The sequence below is a fragment of the Orcinus orca genome, chromosome 12 (assembly GCF_937001465.1).
Source record: "Orcinus orca chromosome 12, mOrcOrc1.1, whole genome shotgun sequence".
Lineage (NCBI taxonomy): Eukaryota > Metazoa > Chordata > Mammalia > Artiodactyla > Delphinidae > Orcinus > Orcinus orca.
Genome location: NC_064570.1, coordinates 9,937,522 through 9,964,494, shown reverse-complemented (window position 1 = coordinate 9,964,494; position 26,973 = coordinate 9,937,522). Strand labels below are relative to the sequence as shown.

The window sequence follows — 26,973 nt, the reverse complement described above, 5'->3', positions numbered from 1 at the left end:
AGCACCGAGCTGATCTCCCTGTGCTATGCGGCTGCTTCCCACTAGCTGTCTACCTTACGTTTGGTAGTGTATATATGTCCATGCCTCTTTATCGCTTTGTCACCGTTTACCCTTCCCCCTCCCCATAGCCTCAAGTCCATTCTCTAGTAGGTCTGTGTCTTTATTCCTGTTTCACCCCTAGGTTCTTCATGACCTTTTTTTTTCTTAAATTCCATATATATGTGTTAGCATACGGTATTTGTCTCTCTCTTTCTGACTTATTTCACTCTGTATGACAGACTCTAGGTCTATCCACCTCATTACAAATAGCTCAATTTCGTCTCTTTTTATGGCTGAGTAATATTCCATTGTATATATGTGCCACATCTTCTTTCAGAATAGTAACTTCTTATTGGAGCTTGGTGGACAACAGCTTTGCCTAGTAATCAAGGTAAAGGTTACCACAATGAAACATCAATGTCATGAACCCCTTGGTAGAATGAACTGGGAAGGGGTGACACTTTTGTGGTACCAAAGTGCGCTGCCTAGTTTCAATCATGACACAATGACAGACTAAGCCAAATTGAAGAACATTCTACAAAATGACTGGTCAGCACTCTTCAAAAGCATCAAGGTCATAAAATATAAGGAAAGACTGATTAGACTGAAGGAGACTAGGGAGAAATAACAACTAAATGCGATATGAGACCCTAGAATGGAAAAAGAGACGTTAAGTGGAAAAATTGGTGAAATTCAAATATCTTTAATTAATAATCTTGTACCATCTTGTTCCTCTTGATAATTATATAAAGGTTCTATAAGATATGAACACAGGGGAGGTGGATTAAGGAATATAAGGCAGCTCCTTGTATAGCTTTATAACTTTTCTCTGAGTCTAAAATTCATTAAACATAGAGCTTTTTTGTAAAAAATTATAGTATAGACTTGTGCTTACAGTATTAAGTCAGCAAAAGTAGAAATTCAGGTGACTTATTGATGTTTCATTTCTTAGTTTGTTGCACCAAAATTTAGGACAATATTGTGTACATAGTCACTGAAGAATGAATGCATCAGTGTGAAGTGGTGGAATTTATTCTATCTCACAGGATAGTTGTTTTCCAGTTTTTTCCCCCCATTGCGCTTACATCGTTATAGACACAGACTAAGGGGAAAATGGGGCTTTCTTTATTTTTTTATTTTTTGCGGTACGCGGGCCTCTCGCTGTTGTGGCCTCTCCCGTTGCGGAGCACAGACTCCGGACGCACAGGCTCAGCGGCCGTGGCTCACGGGCCCAGCCGCTCCGCGGCATGTGGGATCTTCCTGGATCGGGGCACGAACCCCTGTCCCCTGCATTGGCAGGTGGACTCTCAACCACTGCGCCACCAGGGAAGCCCGGGGCTTTCTTTAAAAACTCAGTTTTAATGTTAAAGCCTTCTTGTGAATTTGGTTTATTTACTATATATGGCAACATTCTCTTTTAAAATAATTACCAAGAGGTTTTACTTACGTCAAACATGTATCATAAAAATCCATGGTTTTGGAGGTGTTCAGTCAATTCAGTTGGTTCAAAGGGCTCTAAATTTTCTTCTTTATATGGACAGTGGACAGAAATGAGTATTCTATATTATGTTTCTCAGACATGCTTTCTGATTCATCATCTGCTGTGACGGTGCTTATACCTGTGCTAATGGTGGATGAAGTTATTTCTTAGTAACTATGCAGCTACTGATGGAAAGATAGGGGTTGGAAGCAAATGGAGAATTTTAAACAGTTTGGGCAAGTCTGGCTTTACCATGAAAAGGCTCTTGTTTGTTTCTTTAAAGGGTGGATTTAGTAAATGAGTAGATAGCTCATTGCTTTAGAGATACGTCTCTTAGAATTGCACCAGACAACCAGTAGTGCTGCTTGGATATGGAAGTATTTTATGAATTCATGAGAGTTCTTACAGCCTTTTTTATTTTTACTTGAAATATTGTATATAAGAGCAGTGCCTGGGGCATGCATAGTGTAAGTAGTGGTGTCCAGTATTAACGTAGAATTACTGTTTGTTTTTACTGTCATGAGTCTATGAATCCAGTCTGTCATGCAGAAACAATCATTATAATGTAAGCGCTTACTGTCTTACTGCAGCTGATTCCCCAGTGACATTTTAGAAAGTCAGTATTTGGCTGCAGAGTGCTTTAAGTTTCTAAATGGACTGGAGCTTGGGGGCCTTAGGGTATTTCATAGGAACCACATGACCCTGAGTGGACACACAGCAACTTTTGTTATCTGTAGCCAAGCTGATGGCAGTGTTTACCCTTGAAGTTGTTTTCACCCAAAATGTAAGTGTTTTTTACTTTATATTTAATTATTTGGTACTAATACTAATTTATTATAGCTGTCCAAGAGTAAATGCTGAATGGGTAAACAAATTCTTTGCTGTCTGTCTAGGTCTTTTATCATCTAGTTGTGGCTCTAACTCCTGCTGGTTTCACAGCACATTTTTCAGTGTCTATAAATTCAGCTCTTGATTTTCACTTTATCTGAGAATGAAAGTGGCAGTTGTACCCAGCAGCATTCAAGTACATTCATAAGTTTTACATTCTTTTCTAAAAGTGAGAAACTAAACTCCCAAAAACAGTTTGAGAATTTTTTATAGTTGTATTTTAACAACTCTTTATACCTATTATCTAGATAGAAAATCATCTTCCTGCCTCTCTGGCTGTCACAGATACAGCTGTTATTAGAGTCAGTTAAAGAGGGGTGGTCCTCAGAGACCATTCTCTTCCTGGTCTGTACTCAGGCTGCCTGGCCTAATAGATACGCCATCAGGTAAAAACACAAGAAGGGGTTGTTTTTTGTGTAAAACACCAGGCTCTGCATCACGACCTTTGCTGAGGTGAATTGGTGGTAATCTTCAGTACATTAATTTCCCTCTCTACTCAGTAACTGTGATTCCTCTTAGCAATATACAGAACTATGCAAGAAGTGGGTCCTGTGGTGTCAGAGCAGTTCACCTGATCTAGCATGATCACAGACTACCATACCAGAGGGCTATGTAGGGATATATATATATGCAGGTATATATGGATATGTATGTATATGTGTGTGTGTCTGTGTCTGTGTGTGTGTGTATTTCTGTCTTTCCAATCTATTTTAGCAAAGGGGGAGGTTAGAAGATAAAAACAGCATGGTCCTCATATGCTTTGTGTATCTGTAGCCATGTTGATGGCAGTGTTTACCTTTCAAGCTGTCGCCCAGAATGTAGGTGTTTTTTACTTTATAGTTATTTATTTGGTACTAATACTAATTTACTACAGGTGTCCAAGAGTAAATCAATGGTTAAACAGTGTTTTGAGGATTATGCTAAATTCAACTGCCGTTTTTATTCTATAATACTTTTAGTCTCAGAAATGTATCTAAACTTCTGAGGCAGAAGGTGAGTTGAGATTGTCAGGTGGCTCTGATGATTCTTAAATTTCAAAATCCTGTCTCTAGCCTTCACATGATTCACTGTCTCTCTTTAATTAATAAAATAGTAAATATCTTTTGCTTTAATTCATATTCTCAGATTAAGGACCATTCAATAACAAAGGTTTATTAAATATTTGTTATGCTAATGGAGGGATTAAAGGAGTAAAAGACATGATTCCTGGCTCGAGGAGCTTACATTATAATTTGAAAAGACAAACAGCAAAAATTAAATAAATGGAAATCAAATAGATGGTAAATGTTGCTTTATTAGCAATAAAGATCAAAAGAGATACAGAATAATATTTCTTCTTTAGTGATAATGTACACTATATTTTATAGTAGTGTGTTTTTTAATTGAGATTTTCCTCTAAGTTTTTGTTAAATCTCTGACTTATAAAGATTTTTTAGAAGTCGCTTGATATTACTATATTGAATAAATATTACCAATGAAAAATTGTTGGCCACTATTCATGCCTTCCCACTTAGAGACTAGTCTAAACTCAGGAGGATGAGTTTAATTCATCAGTCTTGGATTTTGTTAAATGCATTGTCGAAGTGTGTGTCAGGAGATTTCAGCTACAGATTGATTTGTCTGTGAATTTGGGGACTCATACAGTAAGAAACTGAACTTTTCAGGAGGTAATTCGATAAATATGTTTGTGCCTGTTTCCTCATTGTTTTACCAAAAATGTGTAAAAATATCACTCTTCGAGCTATATAATTTTCTTTGTGAAGCCATACTTTTGTGAACATGAAGACTAAATTTAACCGTGTCTTGGTTTTGCACAATTGCAACGTTAATGCAGAGGGTTCTCTATCCCCACTTCCCCTCCTGTGTTTTACAGGCAGTCAGATGCCTCCTCAGCCACCTGGGAGCCAGTCAGAATCCAGTTCTCATCCTGCCTTGAGCCAGTCACCAATGCCACAGGAAAGAGGTTGGTCTTCAATTCATATCTTACATACCTTTGTGTTTTGCGTATATAAGGCTTATGTGAATTTGCTTACCTATGCACCTCCTTATAAATAATTTTTCAAAGGCTATTATGTTTCCTTATCAGATGAAAGTAATAAATAAGAACCTACATGTAACAATAAATACTGAAAAGAAGGATGCTTTCTTGCAGATTGGGTGGTTTTACCAAAGTGCAGTTCAAGACCCAAAGAATATATATGTCCACATAGAACCATGAAGTATGCTTCATACATGACTGTAGTCTGATATTTGATCTAGCTGTGTAAAAATGACTGTTAATGCTTCAATTGGGATATTGGTCCTAAAGAGGTAAAAAAGCATTGTTGAGTATGTGTGTCTGTTTAGCGGGTTGGATCAGTTACTTGTCCCATGATACTTAACAGTAAAATTTTAAACACAAGAGTAAGACCTTGTACTGTAGAATTATAGGATCTTAGAACTGGAGCTGACCTGAAAGATTATAGAGTCTGTTCACCTCAATTTATGAATAAAGAATATGAGGACCGCAGAGGTTCTGTGTGACCTTCCCATCCTCAGAAGCAGGTTAGTGCCAGAGCCAGAGAAAAGAATGTGAGCTATTCCTGAAGCCCTTGGACAATCAGGTTGTCCCACATCTGCAAACTCTCTGACCTTTCACTCAGTTCTGCATGCTGACCCCCGTGTTATTGCCTTGATTGAAGCCTTAGGCCTCCCTTTGTTTGCTTCTGTCTTCTCTCTCCCCTTCAGAAGTAAAGCTACTTTTGTTGATGGTGGAGGTGGTGATTTTAATCCAGATTAGCGTAGACTGGGCCTTATAAGCCTGCTGCACCGTCTAGTGCTTTGCCAAATCGCTTCCCACTGCCTGTGGGTCAAGGCTCATCTGCCCCACCCCATGGAGACGCCACTTTCCTTCACTCCCCTTCCTCTTTCACACCCGCCCAGAAGACAGAAATTGCTGGCTTGGTAGCCGATACTTAAAGGCTCCTGACCCCCAATGTTTATAATTATTACTGTATGGGTTGTAAAGACGATGATTTGTTTCTAATTAGAATTATAAGTATAAAGTTTCAGTTATTTTACGTATTAAAAACTCAGCAATGTGTTATTTAGAAAGTAATACCAGTGAAAAGATGAATTAGCCTTATCTATCTGTCATTCACGTTAAAATGAATGTTTAGTAAGAATAAAATGAAATTTCAATTTCTAATACCTTTACATATTTAACTTTTTATTATAATTTAATGTATAATTAATACTTTAATTCCCTTATCAAAACACTACAGTATGTCTTAATAATGGAGTAGTTCATGGTTTTTAAACTTGAGGGTGCACAGGAATCATCTGGAGACCTTGTCACACTAGATGGCTAGGCCACTCCCGCAGGTGTCTGATTCAGTAGGTCTGAGGTGTGGAGCGCTCACAGTCTGCACTCCTGACAAGTTCCCAGGTGTTGCTGATGCTGCTCATCTGAGGACCGCACTTGGGCAGCCCCTGCCTTATAACGATGCTATAATATGTTTTCATAGTTGTGTGATGTGTGTATTTGTTTCTCTAAACTTTCCACTGTGGCCTCCTGTAAATCAGTCTTGCATCTCACATCCTCTCTATCAATTGCTTGTTCTGTATTAACTCCTCATATGGCTCTGGTTGTCTAGAAGACATTACAGACGTTCATGGAGAGAGCACTAACGCCAAGCCAGGGGGAATTCTCCCCAAACTCCTTTTCTTGGCCGTGGGTTGTACCTACCTTGTGTGGCTCGGTCAAGGAAGTGAAGAAAAAAGGATAAAAGAAATTATCCTACACTGAAAGCCCACGCAGGCCAGACCCAGAGCTAAAATGAAGATTTTTGTTATTTAATCTTCACCATATCCCTGAAACATCATTCCTACTGCGAGAATTCTGCTAATTTTGCAAGGATCAAAAGATAAGAGATACCTTATTTGGAAGCCCTACAGTTCTAACCTTTACTGCTAAGAACTAAAAAAGAGAACCACCCCCCTCCACATCCTCCAGTGTCTTTCCAACCCCTTCCTCCTGATAAATGTTTAAGGAATTTTAAAACGTAGAAAACCAAATATGAAGGACAAGATGACAAGAAATGTAGTTAAATCAAACTTTTAACTTCATACATTTGCAAGGCAAAATTGAGGATGTTCCTCTGGTGTCACTGTATGGAAACCACTATGTTGATATGTTTGGGTTTTTTCCCCCCCTCTTATGTATAGTGCGGTTTTGGTAACTAGTAGTGGATACATAACAATCTGGCTAATATAATGACCATTTCCTTCAAATAGCAAAAATGAGTTTTATGATTTGCTAAATCTGAATTGGTTTTTATGAACGTATTCCTCAAACTTCCCCTGAGACTGTGCTGCCTGCACCATGTGCATCCCTTGTGCGCCTTTTGTTGGTTGGACAACCCCTGAGAAGGAAAACTTATTTTAAAATGACTGTTGGATGATACTTTGCCACGCGTGAGTTAAATTTCCTCTAAAATTGGGTAGCAAGTACTTTTTTAAAAAATGGCTTTGTTATTTGTTAAAATCTAGGAAGAAACGTGAGTTCCTGCCTAATGACACTTGATCAGATATTTTAATGGCAAATGACACATTTTAATGATTTGATACGATAATGAAAACCTTTTCCTTGTTTTACCATCATTTGGTATGTACCAACAGTATATATAGTGCAAAATAAATCTAAGAAAACCGTTGCTAGAAAATTCCCCAGTGTTGATTCCCATGTATTGAAAAGTAATTTAACTTCATTTATACCTTTACAGTTTGTATATCTGCCCCCTCCCCTTATTTAAGGAAGTAATGAAAGAAGCAGAGAGGAAAAAAAATACATTGGTGAGTTAGCATCTTATTTTAAAAAATGTATTCTTTCTCAGAAACCGTGGACCTTGATAGACAAGATAAGAACATAGCTTCTGTACTGCTGAGTGCTAAAATAACCAAGTTAAACACTTCCTTTTACACTTCCTTTGTTTTAACAAGTAAGATTATAAGAGAGTAAGATTCCACAATTATACACATTTTCTTTAATGTACCCACAGGAGATAGATTTTCTTTAATGGCAGAGAATCTAGAAACACACTTGCCCAGAGACAGCTGCACAGAACAGGAGATGCAGCCTACTTTCCTTTGGAGGTGCAGTTTTCTGGGTCATCTCCAAAGTCCTTGTGGGGGACAGCAGTGCTAACAAACTGCCCTGGAGCTAGGTTCCTGCAGGCCCAAGAAGCTGATCGCTTGCTCTGCTGTCATTCCTTTGTGTTTGGTCTTTGTATCCCCATTCAGGAAGAACATTTATTAATAAACTACATACCCTGTTTAGGAGAAGTTTGCGAATCGGAGGCTGTCCTGGGGTCTGAAGAGCACTGACAACAGCAAGGCCATGCCGTCTCCCCGAAGTTGAGCGCAGAGTCCGTGCCCTGTCCAGATCCCAGGCCCTGCAGTGCCCACCCCCCTCTTCAGCTCAATACCCTCTTCACTTGGTGGTTCTGGTGTCGAGTGTGTCAAAGGACATCAGTCACAAATTCATTTCCCCACATTGTACATAGGTGAAAATAACTGAATTCCTGTAGTTTTCTCTTCTCCATCTATGAAGGTATATGTGGATATGCCCTTCATAAGTTACAAAAGGGAGGGAGACACTTGGGATGTTTACTGGCCGCTTTATTCTTCTGTAGTATTGTCACTACGTTTCATGTACTTTCCACTATAAAACTTGATTTAGTTCTCTCCTGTTTGCATGTTATGTGGTGCTTCTTACTAACTGAATAAAGAAAATTAGTTCAGATTCTTTGGTTTTAACTTCTTCATTACTGATATAAGTTTTGGGTTGCTTTTTTTTTAAAACGTCAGTTTAGTATTGTGTAACACATTTGCCATTGGTTTTTATTTTAAACCACATCTTTTCTCTGTAGACCTCATATAACAACATACAGAATTGCTATTAAAGCATCTCATGCAGAAAATCAAATACAGTACTGTGAATTATATGAACTAAGGCAATGGAGGAACAGTTAGGATAACCCTACAATACTGAAATACGTTTTACAAGAAAATTGTAGCTAACATGTCTAGATTAGCTTTATCCTTCTTATTCTTTAGCATATATATCTTAAAATTTGAAAAGAACAATAGGAAATGGCTTATTAGTGGGTTGTCCTGTTTTCCAAGAGGACTTGGAGGGAGTGTGGAATGATTATCTGAGTAGATAAATAAGCATAATTATTATTAACATCAAAATGATCACATTTTTAACCCCTGTAAAGTGTTAAGCTTCATGAAGCTAGCAAATGCCCTTCTAGTTTATTGGATTAGCAATTAGGTGAAAATGTTTCAAGAAGGCTTATTTATTTGGACAGATGTAGAGAGGTTCAGAATTAATGTTTTGAAAAGCTTTTAATTGAATTCCCTTTTAATTTTCACAGTGGTGTCTAGTTAAATATTCATTTTAATGCTAGTGGTTTTCTGAAGGTCTGAACTAGATCTGGATTCTCAAAATCAACATAGATTATTTAACCCTTTTCATCTAGTGCGCCAGCAGGGACTTCCTTAGTGTAATCCCATAGTATTTGAATAATTAGAAGGTAGTAATGAGGATTTAATTAGTCCTTGAGATATGCTGAAAGCAGAACCGCTAAGAACTTTCCCTTTTGGACATGGATTGCAAGCAGAACTGATGCTGCTACCGGACCGTGATGTGCTAGAAAATGTATTCTATCACTGGAGGTACTTCTTTGGCACCATTCCGTGACCGTCAGATCTGTACGGAGGGCATCCTGGGTGAAATCTTCCAGAATTACTGAGTTCCCCAACCCCCAACCTTTATTCTTGTCCAGCCACATGACAGCCTTTTCTTCCTCTCAACTGTTTAAACAGAGTAGCAGTCAAAGTATACAGGCTTCCTGTAGCTAATTGAGAATCAACTGTTACTGTATCAGTGGTGCCCAAATTAGACAAGTTGTGTATTTACTCTATAGTTGCAGGACAAGGAAAAAATAACAAAATTTTGCCGTTTCACATATCTCAAGTATTTAATCCAGCCAAACTTAGTCCTTGACAGCTGTACGTCAAGTGAATCACAGAATCCTCATCTTTGGAATCTGATATTCACAGTGATATTTATCAGTAGCTCCAGTTTGATAAATACAAACAGTGTCATTATCCAGAAAAAGTGTGTAGCAGATGGGGTGAGCTCAGGCATTTAGATGTTCTTTTTGTGTGCTACCATGAGAAGGTGAATCAGAATCTGTGTACTTCAAAAGTATAAGGTTTCAAACTTACATATTCTATGTAGATTGATTGAATAGAGTATGTCTTCATTATTCTTATATATTTTTATTCCGTTATTAATCCCAAATGTTAACTGCCTTGGCATAATTTTGTTCCCTCTTTAATGAGGTATGTTAGCTTCTTTCAGCATCTGAATAGAATATTCCTTATTAAATTTCTAGCTACATTCTATTTGCTGAGGGCAAGTCTCTCTCTTACTTTTTAATGCCAAGGGCAAGAAAGAGATCTCTTAAAATAAATCCAGCGTCTTACTGTAGCTTAGACTGAACTCTTAGGGCCAGAACTGAAGCTCGTTTATGTTCTGCATCCCTGTGTCTACAGCAGCACCTCCTATATAATAGATGTTCAGCAAAGATTGAGCTGGACAACAGAAAGTAATTCAGCCTTCACAGCCATTCAGAAGTGTCAAATCTTTTCAGAGCACAGAACAACCAAAGAACAAAATATTTCTCGTTCTGAAATGAAGAAAGCTTACCATATTGATATGTCTCCTTTCAGTTTTCCCATTATAGGTCATTTGCTGGAGCGTAGAGTGTTTCTCTCTCTTGCACCGCATTAAAGCTACCACTTCTGTCTTCCATTCTTCCCAGGCATATTTCTACAACCATACAGACCCAATGTCAGTCTGAGCTGGGGTGCTCGCACCTGGAGCCTTGCACTAAGTGAATTGTCCAGGGGCCAGCCATGCTCTTTATAACCCAGGAATATTTAGATGGAAATAAGTAAAACTTTGGGGAAAAATGTTAATGCTACTAGCTTATTTCCTAGTGATATCTACACCAAAAACCAGTTTTGAAATTTTTAAAAATTATTTTTGATCATCTTAATTGACCTAACTCAATTGTTGAGAACAGATTAGCCAGTAAGTATAGAAATGAAGGAGACCACCGAGATAATTGTTCAGGACTTGGAAGTAGGATTTTTTTTTTTTTTCTGTTTCTGCAAACTACAGAAATTATTTTGTTGCTCTTTCTATGAGATTCTCAGTTTTAAGTATGACAGTCAGTCTGCAGATGCTGAGATGTTTCACAGGGTAGGTATACTGGTTGTCCGAAAACGATCTCCTAATCTACCTTTCTAATTGTTCTTGCATATAAAAGTGTTCTTATCATTTATATCATGAGCATACTAAATATAAAAAGATGCTGCCTTTCAGGACAAGGGTATTGTCAAAGAGAAAACAGATGTCTTTCCTCAAGCATTGTCGAGTAAACATAGTAGATCAACGTGTTAAGGCATTAATGATAGTCTGCCCCCACCCCCAGATGCAATTAATTTAGCCTCTGCTCTTAATTGAGGATCCTTTTTTATAATCAGTGACAGATGAAAATAAACTCAAATGGGAGGTACTATACAAGAGAGAATATCTACAAAGCTGTTTCTAATTTCTTCAGCCCCAGAACTCTACCTCTGGGCTGGATTGTGGACCAAGCCGAACTAGTCAGTAATGAAGGGAATAACAGTCTAGGAATTGTATTAGGGTTAGTGTTGAATTCCTATTAAGTCTACTATCCAGAGATCTGTTCACCAAAGAGCTCAGAAAACAAGTATCACATACAATAAAAGTCGATTTATATTCACTGAAGAATCATCAGTCTCAATTTTAGAATATTTTAAAAGAAGCAAAGTTTTGTTACTTTTGTATGTGCAGTAATTTTTTTTAATTGCCAGTTAAAGCTTGCTTTTAATAGTTAACACTCATTTGTAATTGGCTCATTATTCTTCAGTGAAAGTATTTGAGAATATCTGGATCTTAGGTAAATTCGGCATTGCGTGCACTTATTTCTAAAAACATGTTTTCTCCTGTGCTTTTTGGGTCTGTGACCTCAGTGAAAGACTGCTGTCTGCCTCGTTTCTCAAGCCAGAAAGCTAGAAGGCATCCTTGATGTCTTTTTCTCTCCCATCTGCCCTACACTAGTCATCCCATTCTGCGACCTCCACCCCTGGGTTGTTTCTCACAGGTCCCCCTTTCTTGGCTTTCACTGTCACGACCCCTGCCCAGGCCACCGAGGCATCATCAGCACCTCCCAACCACTCTTCCTGTCTCAGCTTTGCTCCCGTCCATTCCACTTCCATGCTGCATCCAGAATGATCTTTCCAGAAGACTGGTGAGATCATGTCATTCCCTTCATAAAAGCCTTGAAGAGCTTGCCGTTGCCTTCGGAGAAAGGCTTTACTGATGCACTTGGTTACTAGGCCCCTTCTCATCCCTTTCAGCCTCCCTTTCTGGTCTCGCTCCCATCACACCACTGCCTCACAGTCTCTGGCTACACTGAGTCCCTTCTGGGATCTTCATGTAAGCTCCTCTCCGACCCTTTTGCCACCCACCCACTCCTCAACCCCCACCCCAACCCATCCCTTGCCCATCTTTACTCACCCTTCATGTCCTCCGAACAGCCTGGCACCTGTTAGGTCCCTGAGTCCAGTCCGCGTTTACTGAGAGGACAAAGAACAAAGGCCTGCCCCACAGGCTGGGCACCGTCCCACCCAGGCAGGCGGTACTCAGGACCCCTTGCTGGGGTTACCAGTGGAGTTCTCTCCCAGCGAGAGCTCTGTGAGTACCGTGTGGCCTTGTTCAGTGTCAGAGCTCCAGTGCCTCTTACAGTACATTCTTTTCCTCATCTTAACCTTTAGGCAGTTTGGAACCAAAAAATTTGCGTTTAGGTGCAGACTTATCACTAACGGGTTTTGTGACCTTGGACGGTTAATTAAATCTCTGCTTCCTCATTTGTAAAATGGGGATCAGAGCATCCTGTGGATATGTTGTATGGATCAAATGCAACCTCGTATCCAAAAGTTATGTATTGCAAAGCACTGTGCAAATGTTGATAATAAGCGTAAGCATCAGGTACAGATGACTCAGGTGAGACCTGGGTCGAAAGCCTTAAAAGGTGGTTTCTCTGCTTCTTCCAGCACATAGTGACACACACAGTTGGCTTTGCCCTCAGCACTGAAGCGGACTTTTGCAGCTAAAACTCCAAAGAATTGTACAAGGGAAGGCCGGGTATTTTGCCCCCATCTACCATCTGGGTAATTAGTCTGGTCCCTCCCCTGACTCTCATTTTCCTGATGATGGATGATGTCAGCAGCCGAGAGGGCTTTGTGGGCGTGGATGGGGAGAACTTAGATGCTGTCGCCTGTGCCTCCGAATATAGGGCGCTGTGGTGGCAGGGAAGGAAGAGGGAGCGATTCTGCCAGTTAACCTGAGAGCACAGCTGGGAGAACACTGGGGGGCCCGGGTTACAGCCTTGAATGGGTCATTAGTTTCTGTCTTCCTCAGAGCAGTTCATGTTGCGAAGAGAAGCAGGCAGGCAAATAAACACCGAAGATATTAAAATGTAACAAGAATATTCTTTAAAATCTATTTTTCTCTCCAAATGGGAATCTGACACCTATTTGTGATGAGAAATCACTCTGTGTTTATAGTCGGAGGCTCCCTGCTAAGGTGGTACAGCGTGTGACCATTATTTCACACATGTGGAGAAACATCTTTTATTGAACTGCCTTGAAGAAACAAGGCAGTTATTCTGTGAATTTTTAACAGATGCCAACATGACAATAAATTGTCCACGTGCCAAAGGCTAAACGCGCCTGGCTCTTTGGTGGCTTATGGAACCCTGGGTGTTTTGTGGGTGTCCTGACGGCGCTGGAGCTCTGCCAGCCGAAGAGGCACCTCTGACGAAGGAATCCCACTTGTGTGTAGTTGGTACTGCGCCCGATTGCTCTCCTGCAGTAGCCTGAGCACGGTGGCTCTTCCTGTGCTGTGCTCTCTTTCATGGGTGGCATGAACCATGATTTGGGCCTTGTGCTTGACGTTGCTTTTTCTAACAGGATTCAAGGTCTCCAGTGATGACGTTGCAGAGTTTGTTGTCTTGCACCAAGAGGGAAAGGACATACAGCTGGAGGCTCAGGTCCATGTTAAAATGCCTTCCAGTTTAATTTTCTGAAACTCCCTGTGTTTGCTCCATTATTTATTTGACTTTCTTTCTAAATCAGTTTTGTAACAGCCTTCAACTTAGGGATGCATGTTCATTGGATGGTCCTTTAACCCATCAGTGACCCTTGTGGAGCTGTGATAACCTGTCATTGCTTATTTGGATTCATGGTGCTTTCCTCTGTATTTTTCTGTGTAGCATCTCCTCCAGATAGGCCTTAAGGCCTGAGTATAATTTCATTCTATTTTTGAGAATTTTTAAAGTACTTCTAAAGATAAGCTGTATCTCTGTCTTTGCAGTGAAGAGTTTTTCTTCATTCATACTGCGTAGAAGCATTCTGTATTCATTTCATCCCTTATATGGAAAATGTGATTTGTTTATAAGGACTACATAAATCAGTTGCTTGAAAAAATTTTTTTGATCTGCTAAGGTTTAGATAGTCACAGTGGATTTTTCTTTTCTCTAAGAATTTTCTTTTTTTCAAATAAGAGAATCGTATAGCATTTTTTAAAATATTAAGTGGAAAAATACCCACTTAATAAAGCACAAATAGTATGGTGTTGAAGAAAATATTTAAAAGGTCTTGAAAACTCACTTATCTGATAATAACGTAGATAGACATTTTAGAAATGCCAATTCTCTGTTAGGCCAGTTTTCTAAGATTTCAAGATAGCAATGTGTTTTCTTAAAAACACCTTAAGAAAAAGAAAAGCATCTTTGGCTTAATTAGTCTTTAATACTGGCCTCTGTATAAAGATTGAGGTAGCATTTTCCCTAGACTTAACATGACTTATACTGCCATGCAATATTTAGAATAGATTGTTTGTCTAGGCATTTTCCATTGATTAATAATATAAATATTTGTAGGAGAATGACCCTAATGAAAACCATTCTCAACCTGCAGACTGAATAACTCCAGATGAGGTCCTGCCTTCAGCTATTGGATACATGGAAAATGGCATTCAGAAAATTATCAAACCGTGGGGACTTCCCTGGTGGTCCAGTGGTTAAGACTCCGTGCTTCCAGTGTAGGGAGCGCGGGTTTGATCCTTGGTCAGGGAACTAGGATCCCACATGCTGTGTGGCACAGCCAGAAAGTTAAAAGAAAAATTATCAAGTTGTAATTAAATATCTAAGTGAACCCATGTGCCTTTGCAATAAACTTCAGGACAAGTTGTAAAGCTCTTACTAGGTGGTGGAAACGAGCCTGGCCAAGATGGGGCCTGTCTCGCATGAGCTCCAGGGCCCCTTGCCAAGCCCCCAGCAGAAGAGCAGTACGCCCTGATGCTTGGGCGAGGTCTCGGGGGTTTTCCTTTATAACCAGAAAGAGAAAAGTCTTATTTCAGACTCTGGTCTCCCTTCAAACCCCACAAAAAACCCCTAATGGATTGATTCATCCTTGCATAAATGTTTATCAAGCTAGGGATTATCATACGTGCTCGTGATCCAGTAACAAACAGAAATCGAGATCCTTGCTCTTTATATCGAGTCTATTCAGGCACTTGATAGGACTCATACCTATTTCTGTGTATCTGTGTACCTTTCTTCTCTTCCTTCTCCCCGCTCCTTCTGCTCCCCAGTCCCACTCTCCCTCTCTTAATAGGCAAACTCCGGGGACTCTGCAGGACTGGGAAGGATGTACACTGAGTCTTCCGCCCCTCAGAGCTAAGCAGTACTAGAGTTGTTGGTTAAGTGGCCTGAAACTGACAAGCTTCAGTCCTCTGAGCCGAGTAACATGGGCAGCCAGTTATTTCTGGAGCTAGCTGTCAGGGAAAGGACACTGGTTTCTGGATAGTGCGCTGAGTGAGGAACGCTACCCATCAGCTGTAACTGGCTCTGGTGGAGGAGGTGCAGAGCTGGCAGGCCAGCACAGTGACACAGAGCTGTGTGCTACCTGGGGAAAGGCACCAAGCCATTTGCCAGGAGGCCACAGGGTGCGGCATTTATCACTCGGTGAATTCAGCGCAGTCCAGGGATGTGCGGCACTTCCTGACTTAGCCGCAGTGAATGGCTTGAAGGGGAGCCTGGCAAGGGAGGCTAGTTTGAAAACTTGGAGTCATTCAGCTGGGAAATAAATGGTGGATTGTATTAAAAATAATATGAATAATAACACCTGTCACTTATTGAGCTTCTGCTCTGTGTGCAGGCACTGAGCTGTACGCTTTACATAACGTTTTCTCATTTACTCTTATGAGGTGGGCTCCGTTGTCATGCACCTTTCTCAGAGAAGGAAACTGAGGCTTCACTGTTAACTAACTTGCCTGAAGTCACCTAACCATAAGTGGTGAAGCTAAAATTTGAATTTGCAGTGACCGTGGAGACGGGCAGAGCGAATGCACACGGCACATATTTAGGTGATAGAAATAACGGTGCTTCTGGGCCATTAGCTGTCAGTGGTTCTTTTTTTGAGGGAAGGGGGATCTCTCCCCTTATTTTCTTTTTATTTTTTAAATTTATTTATTTTATTTATTTACTTTTGGCTGCATTGGGTCTTCATTGCTGCCCGCAGGCTTTGTCTAGTTGCGGCGAGCGGGGGCTACTGTTCATTGTGGTGCGCGGGCTTCTCATTGCGGTGGCTTCTCTTGTGGAGCACGGGCTCTAGGCACGCGGGCTTAGCAGTTGTGGCTCACAGGCTTAGTTGCTCCGCGGTATGTGGGATCTTCCCGAACCAGGGCTCGAATCCGTGTCCCCGGCATTGGCAGGTGGATTCCTAACCACTGCACCACCAGGGAAGCCCTCAGTTGTTCTTTTTTTGAATAGCTGTCCTCCTTTCCCCAGAAATGATTACTTGAATATACTCGCTCTGAAACAAGGAGCCAGACCATCACAGTTATTAAGCTGTTTTCCCAAAGTAACAGTAAATGGGTTCTGAATGAAGATGTTTTCTTATTCATTAAAAACCTGTACTATTTGGTTCCAGTTCTCTGCCAGTCACTTTGCGTGGTCCTGAGGAGTCAGATACGAAGAGAGTGTGTTGTTTAAAGCCTCAGTGCTCACAATCTGGGGGGAGATAGTCACCCCAGCAAATGATGGCAGTGTGACAACTTCTCTGTCTCAGCTAACATACAGCATATGAAAGTGTCTGCTTTTCTGGAAGGCCAGGGAATGCCATGGAAGCCGCAGGAGACAGAGCCAGGAAGGATAGGAGCACGTCAGTGTCGTGGAGGCAGACGGCCCTCTGGGCACACTGTGAACCAGTGTTCGGTAGAGGACACAATCTAGCATTCTGTTCCCAAACTGCGCCGCTCAGTCGTGTGTTTTTTCAGTGAGAAAAATATATAAAATATCAGACAACATTGCACATAATCAGGGTAGAAATTGTTTTGTGAAGAGTACAGTGTGTGTGAATACTGAATGTGAATATATAAACACGTGCATACTCACCTATACACATTGAATCATGGTATACGATATATTTCTTTACTATGGATTGTGGTTAAAAAAAAAAAGTTTGAAAGTGGTTTCAGCGAATTAACCTCTGTGAGCCTCAATGTCTTCATAGTTGTTTTGAAGTTTAAAAGGACAAGTAATGAACAAAGCCATTAGCACATAATATCTGCTCATTAAATGTCAACTGTTGTTATTAGATCAGTGAATAGCCCATTACCAGGAACATGAGAGGTAGTCAATAAATAATGGTTAAGTGAGTGAATGTATGAATGTTTACAGGTCGAAAGCAACCTTGTGCCTGCAGGGATGTAAAAGTGGGAGTGATCGAATCAGAGCAGGGTCGCCATGATGACCGTGTAGCCATGATGGGGAAATAGGTCAGGTCACATTTTGAAGAGACTTGATTGCTTGGCTGATGAGTTTGGCTTCATTCTGTTAAGCAGTCAAGAGCCATTGACTAGTTTTGTTGAACAGACACTGTTGAACATCCCTGGAGAGATGAGAAGGGTCGGAATTCAGAGCATCAAGTGGAGGCCCTGCCTTGGATGCAAGGACGAGGTTTCCTTTTGAAAGTAGGAAAGTCCATAAAGATGGGACATGGATGTCAGTGTCCGTAGGTGAGAGGGCAGGCCGTTGTAGAGGGGTGATGCTGCCTTTTCCTGTGGTTTCTTTACATTTAGCAGCAGAATTAGGGGAAGCCTTCAAGAAAGGGATTGTAAATGCTAAACCAACCATTCACAAGACCTAACCAAACAAAAGGGTGCCCAGTGACCACTAGGATTCAGCTGAAGGCAGGAACTTTGGCTTCCAAGAATATACGTTGTGGCATCCACTTCACCGGTCAGACATAGTCTTAGTGTTATTCGGATCTAGTTTGATTTACCTGCATCCTAACTTCAGCTAAGGTCTCAGCTTAAATAGGACTTCTTTGGGGAAATTTCACTGTCCCTAGTCTAAGTTGGGTCCTCCTCTTATACCCTCAGAGTTCCTGTACTTCTGTTTTCTTATACTCATACTTAACTTTTAGTTGTTTATTAGATGGCCGTCTCTGCCACTAGGATGTGAGGTCCACGAGGGCAGACACTGTTTTGCTCATGGTTTACATCCTCAGCACCGAGGATGCTGCCTGGAATCTCGTTCGGTTGCTCTGTGACTTTAGTTTATCATTTTTCCCTGTTGATAGGTTTTCTTTTCTTTCTTTCTTTGTTTTTTTTTCAAGATTTTTGTTTTTTGATGTGGACCATTTTTTTAAGTCTATATTGAATTTGTTACAATATTGCTTCTGTTTTATATTTTGGTTTTTTGGCCACGAGGCATGTGGGATCTTAGCTTCTCAACCAGGGATCGAACCTGCACCCCTTGCATTAGAAGGCGAAGTCTTAACCACTGGACTACCAGGGAAGTCCCCAGGTTTTATTTTCTACTCAACTAAATGGTAATTCTTCAAGGACAAGGATCATATCTTTTACTTTTTTTTTTTTTAATGCTCTCTTATTCTTACCACAGCTCCATGAATGCCAGAGTAAAATTAGGGCATGCTGATAGAAGATTTGTGTATCATTATTGTGGATTGAGTTACCAGTATGATAGCTTAGATCAGAACTCACACAGTGAATGAAGAGCTTGTAGCATCACCAAAAAGGCAATAGTAATGCCTTTGTATAGCATTTTCATGGTGTGTTTCAGTTTAGAAAAGCACAGTCACATACGTTTTTCTTATTTGACTCTCAGAATGATCTTGGAAGCCAGGACAGGAAGTGCATTCACTGTTTCATACAAGAGAACCCATGAGTCCACACAGTGGATGGTGGAGGCAGCCTCTAACCCACATGTGATTTCAAACAGATGGTGTGTGCGTGTGTGTATGTGTGTGTGTGTGTGTGTGTCCTATTACTACATTACCTTCTCTCTCAGAATAGAGCCTGCGCCTCTTCATCTGGAGTTTGGTTGTACAAGTGTTCGTGATTGCATACACATGTAATGAAGGACTCAAAAATAGTAAATCCATTTATATAAGCCTTCTATGCATGTATTTTATGGATGAAGTGTACAAATCATTTTCATATAGTTTCTAAGATTTTTATTTCAGTAAGTTCTTTTATATAATGTAAATAATAATTATCTAAATTAGTACTTTTTTCCAAAGTTTGAATTTTCCATGTAAGATTATTTACCTAGGGCATATAATTCCATAATACATCTAGAAATTCAACACACTTTTATAATATATGGGAAATTCACTTTATACTTTCTAAATTTTCCTTACTAGATAGTCAGGTTTTCTAAACTCAGATGGTTTATAACTAGAAAAATTTCACAACTTTAAAAAAAAGAAAAAAACAGCTTCATTCTCTCAGCTGTCAGTTTTTCTGTTCATAAACTGTGTTACAAGCTGCCATTTTATAACTTTCTAAAGGAAGCAAAATACAATCAAATATGTCACCATAAATAGAAAATTATTGTTTGAACTTTGATATTTGGAAACATTTTAGCATTTATTTCATTCAAAATTAAGGTTAAAATAAAACAAAATGAAGAATATCCCACAAATAAATATACATGCAAATTTTAGACCTGAATTAGATTTTTCACACAAAAAAAGTTTAAGCCAGAATCATAGAGAACTAGAGATAGAAGTGCCGTTACAAATATCGTATGTCTTCCCTCTCACCATTTAACAGGTGAGGAAACTGAGGGCCAAGAGGCTTGGTTAATTGCTGCATTCTGCACAGCGAATGTGGAAGGCCCTCGACTGACATCCTAGTCAGTTCCCTTGCTGTCACAGCATGCTGCCTCTCTTGCTTTCCTTTTTTGAATATATAATGATAGTAATAGCTAGTGATTAGTGAAAGTTCACTGTGTGCCAGGCACTACTATAAATTTTTTTACGTGTATCATCTCATTTAATCCCCGCAGCAACCCTATGAGGTAGATACAGTTGTCCCTATTATGTAGTTGAGGAAACAAAGAATGCACATGCAGGTCTCTATCTTTAGGATGAAAAGTAGAAATACTTCTTTTTTCATTAACTTCTGTCTTCTAATTTTTCATTAGTTTGTTTAGATTATGATGATACTCAATAACTTCTTAAAAATATGGTTATATCCATAACGGAAGCCTTTTTAGTAGGATTATTGCTGGCATTTCATTGTGACTATATATTATGGATCACTTTACCTACCTCCTAACCGGTCTCCTAACTTTTAGCCTTACTCTCCTTCAGTCCTTTCTTCTTGCGGCATATTATGGCAGAATTAGCTTTTGAGAATGCAAGTCAGGTCATATTGCTTTCCTGCTAAGATTGCGTATGGCCTTTGCCAGTGTTAATCACACTGAAGGACCAAATTTTCATAGGATTGCAGGTGCAAGAGTTTTGGTGAACTGTACAGCTATTTGGTAATAATGGCTGAATCTGCAAGATGAAATGCTCCCCTAGTCAAGACGTAGAGGGGCCAACAGAAAAATGGGCAAATGATATAAATAGTTGTAGAAAAGGAGTCAAAACTGCTGTAAAACAAAAATGTTCAGCCTTACTCATGATAAAAGGAATACACAATCTAACACAATCCAATTATAAAATATCCCTGAAAGGATACATTAAAAAACCATTTGTCTTTGACCAGGGGAACTCAGTGGTAGGAGATGGGGTGTATTCTTTTTAAGCTTTTGGAATTTGTAGACAGTTACACAAGTACTGGAGTACTGTGGATCCCACATATTTAAATAAAAAAACAAATGTAGAAATAAAAACCAGCTTGTTCATGCTAGTTGGAAACTACACCTGAATACGTGGGGTATTCAGGAGTTAAAAGATACTCGTGGCAGTTTATAAACCAGCAAGTTATCATCATACTGTCTTCCTTTTGTGTATACATTTCAGATTATAGAACATCTTCATGTGCTGTCTCAGTTGTTCTTGCAGCAACCTCATCTGCATTTTAAGGTGAGGAAACAGCCTCAGATAAATTATGATTCACCTAAGGTCACAGAGCTAGTTTTGATCAGTTCACACACTGCAGTATATTTATTTACATATCTGTCTACTCTACCAGATTCTGAGCTAGCGACACAAACAAAGCTATAATGTAGGCCTTCTATTCCCAGTTGACTGCCTTTCGATGCTTGTAGTTCAGAAAAGAGTCAGTGAAATTATGTCACCTCCTTTCATTGTCTTGGGGAATACATGAAAGGGATGCGTCTCACCAAAAATATAAAACAAGGTTTCAGAAACCTGTTGTAAGTGGTGCCGTTGCAAAAGCATACAGAGAACAAAGTAGCTTTTCCAATTTTAATTTCTGTGGAAGGAGGTGGGCTCCATACTCCACAGAACCTTGTTGTTGGAATTCGATGTTGCTACGCATTCCATTTGGATTAGCTTTAACATTCTACCTCTTTATGAGCCTTTTGACAAACTTGATTTTCTGCAAAACTCCAGTGATGAGTGAGACAGTTCAAGTGGATCATGGCATATATATACATATTGTTAAGGACGGAATAAAGAGTCAGAAATAAATAACTTGCCCAGATAAGAATTCTTCTTAGAAGTCATTTGAGCAAACCTTAAGCTTATAGTAAGTGTTCAAGAGGCAGCAGTAACTTAAGGATGTGCTGTGTTGCCAGCAGTTCTAAATCCTTCAGCGTGGACACTTTCTTGGTTGAAGTGAAATTTAATGCCAAAAAACGGACATGTAGTATTTTCCTTAACTAATGAAGAAGAAAACAGCCATTCTCGAAAGAAAGAAAGGAAGAAAAACGTATACAATCTGTATGGAATTTAAACACTTTTTTTTATTAAACAGGACTCTATATGAAACTCTTCAGAATTTTATAGTCAGGCTTAGATAAATATTTCATGTTACATCTTAAGATGCAATCATTTATAGTAATTTTAGCACTCTGATTTCTGTTTGTTTTCAGATTTGAAAAAGCAAACATTTTCTATGATGATTTGTATCTGGGAGCCGCCAATTGAGCCCAATTTCACATGACTTTATCTTTATAAATAAATGAAATAGGATAATAAGGAAGAGCTCTACGTACTTGTATTTTATGTCTATCTCTTTAGACAGAAGCAGTGTTAGAAGATCTCTTCTTTTTCTTACTGAAATGTAAACCATGGCCTTTGTAAATGCCCTACTCTGTTTAACCCCCTAAGTTTAAGCTGACCTTGGATGCAGGCATCATCTTCCCCTCCGGCTGCCTCAGGAGACTCTCCTTCTCAAGCCACTGTTCTCAGTTCTCCTCTGGAGTAGGTGGAAACCTGCCCCCTCTCTGCACTCACCCTGTACTAAAGCCTTCAGCTGACACCTGTGAACTCTCAGCAACTCTAACTCCTGGGTTCTGGGAGGTTTTTTTTCAAACTGCCCTTTGTTAGTTTTCTGGTTGGATGGTGTATCTTTTTCTTAGCTACCTGTCTTGATTTGGGGTATTCTTTGTCTGAATGCGTCTTCACAGTTCATTCTATGTACTTGCTTACGTTTGGCTGAACTACTGATGATGGCGACGTACCTTGACTTTATAAAAAGTCCTGCACAACTGAAAGGTGTATTTTCTTTATCCATTTGTCCAACTACCTGCTAAGCACCTACTGTGCTGTGCTCAGCACTCTGAGTACGGGAGGAATTTAATACTCATTCTTTCAGCAGATAGTTTTTGATACCTACTACATGCCAGACGCCCTGCTGGGCGCTGAGAACGCAGCAGAGAGCACACACATGATCCTTGCCTTCGTGGGGCTTATGTTTTAGTGGGGAAGAGAGAGCTTAAGTGAGTCAGAAATAAAGTAAGATGATTACATGTTACGAAAAGCACATGAGGAGAAAGGGTGGCGCCGCCAGGGCAGTCAGGGAAGGTGGACCTGGAGGACAGGAAGGAACCGACAGTAGGACGCTCTCGGAAGAGGCAACGGGAGAGAGTAGGCTCTATCAAGGGAAAGGGCTTGATGTTATCTTCTAGGAAGCATGAGAAGGCCAGTGGACTTCAGGATAGTGAAGGAGAGAAAACTATAGGAAGTGGGGTTAAAGTGAGAAAGGCAACCCCAGACCACAAAAGAGCCCACAGACCGTAGTCAGATGGGGGCATTTTGTTCCAGGTCTAATGAGAAGCCTGGTGGCAGGATGGTTATACAGAGAAGATACCCTCTGATTTCCTTTTTTATTCCTGAAAAGTCATTCTGGCGGCTTTGTGAAAGTGAACCAAAAGGCACAAAAACGGGGCAGGGCTGAGAGGGGTGAGCCAGACCATGACCATGTCTGGTCGTGGGAGAGAAGATGGTAGCTGGGCGGCTTGGCTTTTGTAGATGAGGAGATGGAGAAGAGGAGTGACCCAAGATACATTTCGGAAGTAGAGGCAACAGACGTGCCAATGGATCCATCACACCGTAGGATGTCGGGGCGGGAGGAAGGAATCGTGGGTGGCACACTGGAAGGAAGTCAGGGTCTGTTTGGAAAGCAGAGGACACTTCAGACCCTCCACTTGTGTGCAGTTCCCCCTGAGGGGTAGTATGAATCAGGTGGTAAGTCGGCAGGACTATAGGAGTCACGGTGAACAATTGTGGCCCCAGGAGACCAGAGGGGAGAAAAACGGTTATGTGCAGGGGAGAGCTGGGTGCTGGCCTGGGCTTGAGAGAGGGGTGGGATGTTTGAGTGAGCGGGGACACGTGGCCCAGAGATCGGGGAGCGAGCCGAGGCTCTGAGGGGCGTGCACATGTCCCGCCAGGCAAGAATGGAGGTTAGGAGAGGTCAAGGTTATTGGCCTGTTCACCCTCTTCTCCTCTTCCCTAGTTCATGTCCACAGTCCATTGGGTTCCCAGGAACTCTAGTGAGAGCTCAGAGTGAGGACTAGGGTAGCCCCCTGGGCCCTCTCACGTCCTCCACACTGGGTTTGAGATGTCTTTAGATGTTCTTTAGGGGAATCCCACAGCACCAGTCTTCTCCCATCTACCTTTGACACGATTCCATGTTCACTTTTGTCACCTGCATTTATATATTTCCATTTATTTCTCACTTAGGTTTTATGGCAGGCACACAAAGAAACCCTCAGATGTCTCAATATGGACCTCAACAGACAGGACCATCCATGTCGCCTCATCCTTCTCCTGGAGGCCAGATGCATCCTGGAATCAGTAGCTTTCAGCAGAGTAACTCAAGTGGGACTTACGGTCCACAGATGAGCCAGTATGGACCACAAGGTAAAAAAGTTTCTCCAAAATGCACTGCAGTAGGTTGTAGAAATTTTGTTAATATGTTAGTCCTTCAAGACCTTAACATTATAAACATCTTTTAAGATCCAGTTATTTGTTACCTGACAGATCTGTGAGGTTAATGCAAACCCACAGTCCTTCAGTTGCCCGTAGTGATGGGAAGAATAATTATAGCAACTATTCATTAAGCATTCATGCATCAGACACTGCGGTAAGTGCCCTTCATACGTGTGCTGTTAATAATGAAGGAGTAAAGCCTGTTTCTGCAACGTAGCTCTAAATGCTTGTCCTCAAAAAGTTTCTGATTTAAAACCTAGGTTTCATTATGTTGTATTCTAACTTTGTCCCCTCCCTCTCTGTAATTATGTTTGTAACAATATTCTCACTACTCAGAAGGATTTCATGTGTCTCCAGATGAAATCTCTCATCTCTCTTCATCTAATCTGTCTCCAAAGTGCTCTATCAGGTAAATAATGGTTCCGATTTTCACAGTCATTACCAGTTTTACTCTTAGAAGGCAGGACAAAGCCTGAAATGGACATGTCTTTCAAAAAGGAAAGAGTAGAAAAATAAGTGGAACTTGCCCCAAATACACCAGTTTCATTCTGCCTTCCTGGACATTGACGTCTGTTTTGTCTTACACATGCAGAATCCTTTTATCAGGGTTTTTAACCCGATATATATATATTTTTTTTTCTAAGTCACTTTTGGCAGTAAGGCATTTGAAATTAGCACCTTCTTTATATTTTGTTTCTTTAAATTAGACATTAATGGATAATTTAGAGAGAATGAGCTAACCTGGCACAATTCCCAGAGCTTCCTCATTTCTGAAAATACCAGAATATTCTGAGTGAAGACAATGCCCGGTAGGAAACTGTAGTAAAATGTTCGCTACCTCCACAACAAAGTCGGCTCCCCTGACTTAATAAAGCCTTAATATTTCTGAGAGCTTTTCTGTCCGTCTGGAAAACGTGCTGCGTTGAGGACCTTTGAGCTTCTCCTGCCATCAAATAAGTGCCTGGCAGGCCGGACGATTCTTTGAGGAGGCCAGGCACCTTCTCGGCTTTTTACCAGATGTTTCTCAGAAAAGCTTTCCTTGCTTCACGGTTTGAAAATGTCTTGTTTTCTGAAGATCTCTTTCGGGAGGATTTTAAGCACCTTCAATGCTGTCAGTGTAGCACCATTGCCTTGCCTTATGCTGCTCTGTCATTTTACATTCCAGCTATTTCTGTTGTCGGGAAAACGATATTAAAACACCCAAAACAAAATTTTTCCATGGCCCCTTCCTGCCTCTGTCCATGTGCACGTAGTCAGGGTGGATACAGACGTGGGTTTTGCTTGATTCCCTTCATACCGTATCATAAATGGAGTTCCGTGTTGTGAATTCCAGTAAGCTCTAGGAGGTTAAGGTCCCAGTTGACAGTGTCTTCCCAGTTCCCCATCAGCCCCAGGTAGTTGTGACATGTGGTAGTTTGTTGCTGAGCTAAGGCAGGACGTGTCACTAGCTGTGAAAGCACCTACTTGCCCGCTGCACCCACTCAGTGGGTATCTTCAAAACTGGGGGGCTTCGGCTATCAGGAAAGGAAGAAAACTTTAGTGAAGGTTGGAAAGGCAGTTTATAAGTTGTGATACGCACAGAAAAATATGGACTTTTGTTCAGAATGTAACTGGAGAATCCTGGAGGTCAGGACCTTATTCTCAGAATTAGGGGTGGCTGGAGGCCTGGGATTTAACCACTAGCACTCACTAGGGCTTCCTGTTATCTTCAAAACTGGTTTCTCTACTCTTAATAATTCACTCTTGAAGTCTCGTCCTGTGCTGCTCTCAAATAAGGGGAAGTGGAGCCTTGGACTATCTGATGAGTCTTTTGTGAACGGCTGTGAAAACACTTAATGCTTTAGGAGTTAGGTAATAACACAAAAGGTAATTTCTATAGAATGGATTTATTTTCTGAAAAAAACCCTCAGTTTTTTGGAATCGTTGAATGTTAAGATTCTTTTTTTTTAATTTATTTGGCTGCATTGGGTCTTAGTTGCAGCACACAGGATCTGCGTTGTGGCACGCACGGGCTCTTCGTTGCACCGCGCAGGCTTCTCTCTACTTGTGGCGTGTGGGCTCTAGAGCACGGGCTCAGTAGTTGCAGTGTGCTGGCTTAGTTGCCCCGCGACACGTGGGATCTTAGTTCCCCAACCAGGGATCGAACCCACCGCACCTGCATTAGGGAGGTGGGTTCTTAACCAGAGGACCACCAGGGAAGTCCCAAGATTCCTGATTTAGGAACACTGCACCTGTGAGGGTTCTCACCCAAACTTGTGTGCCCTTGCAAAGTTGCTTACTCTCTGGGATTTACTTTTCCTATAGAAAATGGGAAAATTAGACAGTGTTACCTTGGAAGTTGCTTCTGCTTCTCATATTCTGAGTCTAAATTTTGCTTCAACTCCAGGGCCTTTTATGTTAATGCGGCCCACTGGATCCACTGCGTAACATTTTGGTTATGTAGACAAGAAGGTTTTTGTTTGGGGTTTTTTTTTAAGGCATAAATGCTGAGTTTAGGTTGACATTAGAGACAACTGAAAATAAGGCTGATCATTTCCATACACAGCACTTTCTAACTTTGAAAAAAAGTGCCTGCACATCTGTGCTCTCGGCAATGTTCTCCTTCCAAGAGGCATCTCTAGCACATTCTAGCACATTCCACCTTCAGGCGTGTCCCCTCCTGGGTTCCTCGACTGGCTCCCAGTGCTGTGGGCTGCCAG

At 40.7% G+C, this 26,973-nt stretch overlaps 1 protein-coding gene across 4 annotated transcripts in view; it reads left to right on the top strand.

The window, feature by feature from the left end:
* ARID1B (AT-rich interaction domain 1B) overlaps positions 1-26,973 on the top strand; it is a 412,194-nt gene that overhangs the window by 315,328 nt on the left and 69,893 nt on the right. For all 4 annotated transcript variants that reach the window (XM_033404288.2, XM_033404280.2, XM_033404248.2 and 1 more), the window contains 2 exons: positions 4,281-4,370; positions 24,026-24,205. In XM_033404288.2, coding sequence (XP_033260179.2) covers positions 4,281-4,370; positions 24,026-24,205 — 270 coding nt within the window. The remainder of the gene's footprint in view (positions 1-4,280; positions 4,371-24,025; positions 24,206-26,973) is intronic.